Source organism: Vombatus ursinus, unplaced genomic scaffold (assembly GCF_900497805.2).
Source record: "Vombatus ursinus unplaced genomic scaffold, bare-nosed wombat genome assembly UNPS02013931.1, whole genome shotgun sequence".
Taxonomy (NCBI): Eukaryota; Metazoa; Chordata; class Mammalia; order Diprotodontia; family Vombatidae; genus Vombatus; species Vombatus ursinus.
In genome coordinates this window covers 1,210,835-1,218,384 of record NW_020953709.1, presented here as the reverse complement: position 1 = coordinate 1,218,384, position 7,550 = coordinate 1,210,835, and the positions used below count along the sequence as shown (strand labels likewise).

The 7,550-nt window shown below is 56.7% G+C and overlaps 1 protein-coding gene across 1 annotated transcript in view; it reads left to right on the top strand.

Moving 5' to 3' along the window:
• Nucleotides 1–7,550, top strand: part of DAGLA (diacylglycerol lipase alpha) — a 34,303-nt gene that overhangs the window by 13,974 nt on the left and 12,779 nt on the right. Inside the window, exons 11-16 of the mRNA XM_027858899.1 lie at nucleotides 2,785–2,938; nucleotides 3,961–4,044; nucleotides 4,427–4,504; nucleotides 4,820–4,900; nucleotides 5,134–5,276; nucleotides 6,942–7,010. Of these exons, the coding sequence (XP_027714700.1) occupies nucleotides 2,785–2,938; nucleotides 3,961–4,044; nucleotides 4,427–4,504; nucleotides 4,820–4,900; nucleotides 5,134–5,276; nucleotides 6,942–7,010 (609 nt within the window). The remainder of the gene's footprint in view (nucleotides 1–2,784; nucleotides 2,939–3,960; nucleotides 4,045–4,426; nucleotides 4,505–4,819; nucleotides 4,901–5,133; nucleotides 5,277–6,941; nucleotides 7,011–7,550) is intronic.

Sequence of the window (7,550 nt, the reverse complement as noted above, 5' to 3'; positions counted from 1 at the left end):
ACCAGAGAGCAGAGGATGTCGGGGGGCTTAGAACATGGAATGTCTGGAGAGCAGAGGATGTCAGGGGGCTTAGAACATGGAATGTCTGAGCCAGGAGGGACCTTAGAATATTAAATACCAGAGCCAACGGACCTGGAAAATCCACCTAGAGGAGGGAGGGGGAGCGGAGCTCGGTGAGCGCAGTGTGAACCCCAGATCTTCCCTGCCAGCTCTTGCCTCTAGTGAGTGGTTTCTGCTACTCGATGGCACGAGCCACGTGGCAACGGAGCCACAGGGCAATAAGGCCACGGGGCCGTGCCTTCCCAGGCAGCTGTGTTGGATGGCAGCCTTGGTCCTTTCCCTTTGCACACTGAGTCTTGCTTGCCATGGTATTTCAGGAGTTTTTAGGCCCCGGACCATGTGGCCCTCATGAGGCAGGAAGCTAGCTAATGGGGCCTCCATCCCATTAGAGGAGGCCTCAAAAGCCAGCCTCGCAGGAAGCGGCTCAGGGTGGGTCCGAGGTGGTGGGGACTTTTCTCCCACTGACACTGAGTAAATGCGGGCATCTGCCTGCTGTCTCTGAGCTAGGTCTTATGGCTCCGACAGTCCTTGGTCCTGTAAGTGGCTTTGGAGCCTCAGTCCACAGAGGGCAGGACCAGCGGGTTAGGCTGCAGATACAGGGATGCCTGCAGGAAGATCTGAACCCCAAGGGATGTCCTTCAGCCTCCTTGGCCGAGCTCAGCAAGCTAACAGAGGCCCACCCACTCTCCTTAGACCGCAGACTTTTGTCCCAAGCTTCCTCTCCTCCCTCCTTCATCCTGGTCCACCCCAGCATGGTCACCCTCAGGGACAGCCGACTGGCCCTTCATTGCTGCTTAGCCAGGCCCTCCCTGAGGACCAAGACAGAACCCAGCTTCTGGCTAGGAAGGGTCCTGAGCTCCACTGTGACCTCAGTCAGCCACTTAAGAGTTTGACTGTTCAGACCCAGGGCCTGCTCCTCCTCGGGGGCCGAAACCCAAAGGATTAGGCCCCCTCTAGCTTTAACATGACTGGGCTGTCTGTGCCATGTCCGCACGTGAACACACACACACACACACACACACACACACACACACACACACACCCTATCATAGAAATAAACAAAAGCAATATGGTAGAATCAAGAGCCCAGAATATGGAACAAGAAAACTTAGACTGGAGTGCAGGATTTGCTGCTAACTTCGTCAGTAATGTAGCATACACGTATATACTTCTTGACAAGTTTATAAAGCGCTTTATTTTTGTTGAAACCCTAATTCCTAATAACCCTAATAAGCAAAAATAGCCAATAATTGAGCCCTGCAAGCCTTTCTTCATGATGGTGTTTCTAGCCAGATTTGAATAATTTTGAGTTGAAAGCGTGACCTTAATCTTGTGACTGAAATAGTCTTTATAAAGCTTTTCCTCTTGACAGCATCCTTCAGCATGGGTTAGTAGAGGTGTGTGCTCAGGCTCCCCATCCCCCCACCATCTTCCTAAAAAATTTTTAGATGTTTTATTGATTTTTTTTTCTGTTTTTGAAATTACTACCATTTACCAGTGACTTACTGCTCCCTCCCCGAGAGAACTCTCCCTTGTAATGAGCGAATAGCTGAGCACAACAAATCAGTAATGGCCCAAGTGGACTCCCCTTGTGCCCCTCAAGTGCCCCAGCGTCCTGCCCTGGGTCAGGAGGCCTCGCCATCGGCCCTCTCTAGTCCTTGAGGGGTCGGAGTCCCAAGTGTGCACGAGATTTTTCTCCTGACAGCTTTGTGAGGAAGACAGAACGAGTGTGTTTATCTCCAAGGCATATTGTCAGTAGGGGAGCTGGTTTCCTCATCTATAATAATGATGAGGATAAGAATATTTATGTAGAGTTAAAGTTTCCAAAGCAGTTTGCATATGTTATTTGACCTTCACAGTAAGCTTGGGAAATCTGACATGTGAGGAAACTGAGGTTAAATGTCCTGACCAGAGTCATACCACGAGCAAGTGTCTAACGAGGAAGTTGCGTGGGAGGTCTTGATAATGGCTCTGCCCCCTGTGCTCTGCTGCCTCGTTCAGTGATGAGCTCTAAGCTTCCTTCCAGCTTGAAATTCTGCCATGAGTACAAAGAGGGTCCCAGGATTGGGATAGTGAGGGGAAAGTCCACTGCCCCCAGGGCAATAGTCAAGCAAGGTTTCATGAAGAAAGTGGAATTAGACTGGTTCATCCGTCTCTCATCCCGCCTGGACTCACGTTTATCAGCCCTCCAGGAAAGGGGCAGAGTGTGGGGGGAAGAGACGATGGGCCTACCGGTCCCTGGCCAGGCAGTGTGACTCCCTGGAAATAGGACCTAAGAGGCTGCTCTCCCAGCCCTGGCCATCAGCTCTCTCTCTCGGGCTCGCCTGGGTGCAGGGGGGCGGTCACATTGCAGCAGGACTTTGCCAGGAGCCCTCCCTTGCGTGCACGTCCCTAGCAGCCTCTCATGGACTTCCCCAACCAACCAGCTGGTCCTAGTGGAAGCCATCGCATCCTATGGAACTTGGTTTCGGCCCTGACGCGCCTAGAGCAGGCCTCGCAACCGCACGGTGTGTAGCTCGGAGTGAGGACAGGCTTCTTTAAGGCGCTAGGACCCAGGCTTCTTAATAAAGCCCCAGCCATCTCTCCAAGACCCAAAGAGGCCGGGCTCTTGGTGAGGAATCGGTTGGATGCTTGCTCCCTCTGGTGGCCTAGAGTAGAGCTGCACCCCTTGTTGGATTCGGGCCTCTTCTCTCTCCCCCACAACTCCTTGGTCTCCCCTCCCAGGTGCTGCCTGTGCCCCTCCCGCCCCCGTTTTGCCCCTGGAGTCACCATCGAAGAGGACAACTGCTGTGGCTGCAATGCCATGGCCATCCGCCGCCACTTCCTGGATGAGAACATGAGCTCGGTGGACATCGTCTACACCTCCTGCCACGATGCGGTGAGAGGGCTGGGGGAGGGGGCACAGGGCCAGCCTCACCAGGTGGGGGATCTGTGATGAGGGGCAGGACGCAGGCGGGCCCCTCCGGCCCCAGCCAATAGCGAATGATCCCCCTGCTTTATCCTAGCTCCAGGGAAGAAATAGGACTCCTCCCTACACCCTCCATTCTGGCCTAACAGCCCAACAGCCGAGAGGTCAGACTGAGCCCGAGGAGCACGTTGTGGAAGTGTGCGGCTCCCCTCCCCACCCTCTGAGCCTGGCAGTGCCCAGGTGACCAGGGTCAGAACTAGGAAGGTGATGGTGTGAGAGCCCTGGACAAGTGACGTCCCCGGTCCTCGCCCCTTAGCCCTGTCCTCACTCGGCTTCAGCCCTTTCTTTGCCTTGGGGACGTCTTCATTCTGAATTCCCTTCTGCAGCTGTGTGGCCTAAAGGCGTCCCCTGCCTGCCCTCCCCTGCCCTGCTCCCCGGCGTGTGTGAGCCGAGAAAGAAAACTCTTTCTCGAGTCAATCTACAAACCCCACAGTAGGCACTGAGGGGGTTCAGAAGGAGAAGAGACGGGGCCCTGCCCCCCGGGCTGGTGGAGGACGTCGAGTTTTGCACAGGCGCCAATGGGAGAACAGTATGAGAGGAGATAGCAAAGTGTGAAATTGTGTGGGACAGACCAGAAGGGCTGGAGGAGTTCTGAGACAGAGAGATGAGAGTAGGCTGGTCAAGTGGGGAAAGCTTCGTGGAGGACTCAGTCCTTAGAGAACAGACCGGATGAGGCAGAGGAGCCGAGGAGGGCATTCTGGAGAGGGGTGCAGCACAAGCAAAAGCCTGGGAGGAGGGGATGGCTGGCGGGAGTTCGGCTTTCCTTGCTTTGGTTAGGGCCGTGAGCTGAGTTCTGAGAGCACGCTGGGGAGCCCAGCCAACCTTGGGGGCCAGCACCTGGAGCCTTAATGTGACCTCACTGCTCCCCCCAAACATTAGCCTCTGCCAAGAGAGGGACCCTCACTGACTCGTTGGCCCTACCCTCTTCCTAGGTCTATGAGACGCCCTTCTACGTGGCCGTGGACCACGACAAGAAGAAAGTGGTGATCAGTATCCGAGGAACCCTGTCCCCAAAGGTACACGGCCCCAGCCTTCTGCTTCCCTTCGGTCGTTCGGCCCGTAGTAAGCCAACAAATTGTTATGAGGCGCCTACTGCGTGCCAGGCACGGTGCCGGGGCTGGGCGTATGAGGACAGATGAGGAAGCGATACCGCTCGTGGCGAGGACATGGGTTAGTGTAGACGACAGCGGTTATAAAGCGACCGAGTGCAGCTAACCAGAGCAGGCAGCTTGGAGGGAGGGCGTCGGGAAGGTGGCCCCTGGATACCTCCCAGAGGAAGGGAGGGTCCTGGCTTCCTGAGTCCTCTTCCCCGCCAGCCCCTCGGCACCTTCCTCGTTCCCAGACCCCCCTTCCCCAGGTCCTGCTCTTATCACTGACCTGTCTGGACTCTTCTCCAAGGATGCCCTGACAGATCTGACTGGCGATGCGGAGCGTCTCCCCGTGGAGGGCCACCATGGCACGTGGCTGGGACACAAGGTACCTCCCACCCCCTCCTCTCCTGGCCGCTCTCAGCATCCTGCCTTGGGACCTTTGGGATGGGGACTGCTTCAGGGCCCTCTCCTAAGAGAAACAGGCACCTCCCAGGCCCCCTTAGGGACTGGTCGTCATTGTGAGCAGATAAGGTTTGCTGATGTTACCCCCCTGACTTTAGGGTCAGGGCAGGGCCCACCCTGTCCTCCAGTGACCTTTGCCTGTGTCTCTCGCCATCCTGTTGGCTGTGAATGGGAGGGGCCCAAGAGGAGTGTGGGTGTCAAAGGAGGGGCCTCTTCACCCATGCCTCCCTCTTCCTAGGGGATGGTCCTCTCTGCTGAATATATCAAAAAGAAGCTAGAGCAAGAGATGGTCCTCTCGCAAGCCTTTGGGCGGGATCTGGTGAGTTCTTTCCACCTGAGGAGCCAGGCCCCTCCCCCGGGGCACCCCCAACCTCCTGGGCCCTAAGGGCACTCCCTGCCAACCATCACTCACAGCATCCTCCTTGGGTAATGGCTTGGTGGTTTGGGAGGAGAGCTTTCTGTGGAGCCCACATCCAGGTCCTTCAGCCCCCAAGGGAGCAGGCTTAGTGGAGGAGGGGGCCCAAGGTGTTTGACCTCACCTCTCTCCCCCAGGGCAGAGGAACCAAGCACTACGGCCTGATTGTGGTGGGCCACTCTTTGGGTGCGGGCACCGCGGCCATCCTCTCCTTCCTCCTGCGCCCTCAGTACCCAACTCTCAAGTGCTTTGCCTACTCCCCCCCGGGGGGCTTGCTGAGGTAGGCAGGTGCCACGGGTGGGAATGAGGCAGGCTTTGTGGTCTTGGAGCCCAGTGGGGAGGGCTGGGGCACGCCTCTGGGGGTCAGACCTGGTAAAGGGAGGCAGGAGGCATTGCCGATGCTTAGAAAATCCACGGAGAGGTTTGGGCTCCTTGGCTCTATCTCGGCTCCAGCGAGCCCAGGGGAGACAGCAGCTGGCCTGGGAATGGGAATGGGAAACCTGGAGAGCTGCCTGCCGCCCGATCCCGGGAGGGTGGAAGGTGGGGAGCAGGGTGGTAGAGAAGGCTTAGAGACCAGCCAGGGGACAGAAAGAGGCTCGGCTTCTGGACCCCAGTCCTTCCCCCAAGGAGCGACCTCCAACCAGCTCTGGGCCACTGTCCTCAAGATCATTCCATTCTTTAGGGAGTTAGGCAGCTAGTGTGCAAGAAAGAACCGCTGTTGGGCCTGGAGTCAGGAAGACCTGAGGTCAAATCTGGCCTCACACACCCACTAGCTGTGCGGCGCCAGGCAAGTCCTTACCTGCTGCCTGCCTCCGTTTCCTCATCTGTATAATGGAGATAATGCTAGCACCTTCCTCCTGGAGTGGTTATGAGGTTTGGATGAGATAATATTTGTAAAGCGCTTGGCACATAGGCACTCCGTAAATTTTAGCTATCACTATTATTATTATTATTATTATTATTTTTAATTATAAGGCTTTTGTACTCAAAGCATTGGGCCAGGCCTGGATGAAAGCAAGAGTTTAGGCAAGACGTGGCTCCTGTCCTTGGGAAGCTTGCATTCAACTATGGGGGGGTGTGTGTGTGTATACATACATGCACACATACACGCATACATACGTATATATAGTGTGTATATATATAACATACTACTTTTTGTTGTTCAGTTGTTTTACTTGCGTCCGACTCTCCATGACCTCATTTGGGGTTTTCTTGGCAAAGATACTGGAGTGGTTTGCCATTTCCTCCTCCAGATGAGGAAACTGAGGCAAACAGGGTCCGGTGACTTGCCCAGGGTCACTCAGCTAGGAAGTATCAGACTAGATTTGAGCTCTGGTCTTCCTGATTCCAGGCCCAGCGCTCTGTGCACGGTGGCGCCCCCTAACTGCCCCTTATTCCGTATTACTGCAGTACAGTAGAGCTGAGGTAGTGTAATTTAGTGGGTACAAGGCCGGCCTTGGAGTTGTAAGCCTTGGGTTTGAATCTCCGCTCTGACGCACACTATCTGTGGGACTGGGGGAAAATATGTAACTTCCCAGCATTCCAGGCAACCGTATGAAACCATAGGTTAGAGGTGAACTTCCCGTCGCATTGGGCGAAGGGAATTTCCATACCAGAAGTTCCCTGCACGCACAATGGAAAGTCCAGGAGAAAAAAATGGTACATTTTACGAGGCCGTTGCACTCTGTGTGAGGCTCAAGAACAAAGCGGCCTTGCCACCTGGGATCGGAAACAGGCACAGAGGCAGGGTCTGAGCACGGATGGTGTGGCAGACAGACTCAGAGGGAGCAGGAGTGCCGTGTCTGCGGGTTGGCTGGAGAGGACGCGGGAAGGATGGAAAGGGGCGATGGGCGGCCTGGCGAAGGGCCTCGAGTGGCCGAGGTCCTCGGGATGACCAGAGGTTCTCGACCTAGCCCTTGACTGTGGGCTGTGGGTTCCTTCGCAGCGAGGATGCCATGGAGTACTCCAAGGAGTTTGTGACTGCGGTGGTCCTTGGCAAAGACCTGGTCCCCAGGCAAGTCAGGCCTCCCAGGCCCCTCCCTGGCTCGCGCCCTGTCCTCCTGTACAGCTCCCTCATTCCTTCCGCCAGCTCCCGTCTCATTGTGTCTCTCGCCTTCCCCTGCCCTCTTCTCAGTGTCCAGTGACTTCAGCCTCCTCCCTACCATCGCCTTTTCCCCAGTCCCCCTGAGATGTTCCCCAGGCACTGGTGCAGGCCCAGGCCTCCTGGGTGTCACCATCTCATCCCGCCCTGTGTGCCATCCCCTCGCCCTGCCCAACCTGGTCTCAGGCCAGCTCCCTTTGGGTTCCCTCCCCTCCTTGCTGCTCTGCCCCCTGCCCTGGGCCCCCCCCCCATTGCTCTGCCCCCTGCCCTGGGCCCTGGGCCCCCCCCTGTTGCTCTGCCCCCTGGCCTGTGGCCTGCCCTCCCCCTTCACTGCTCTGCCCCCTGCCCTGGGCCCTGGGCCCCCCCTCATTGCTCTGCCCCCTGCCATGCAGCCTGGGCCCCCCCCTCACTGCTCTGCCCCCTGCCCTGTGGCCTGCCCTCCCCCTTCACTGC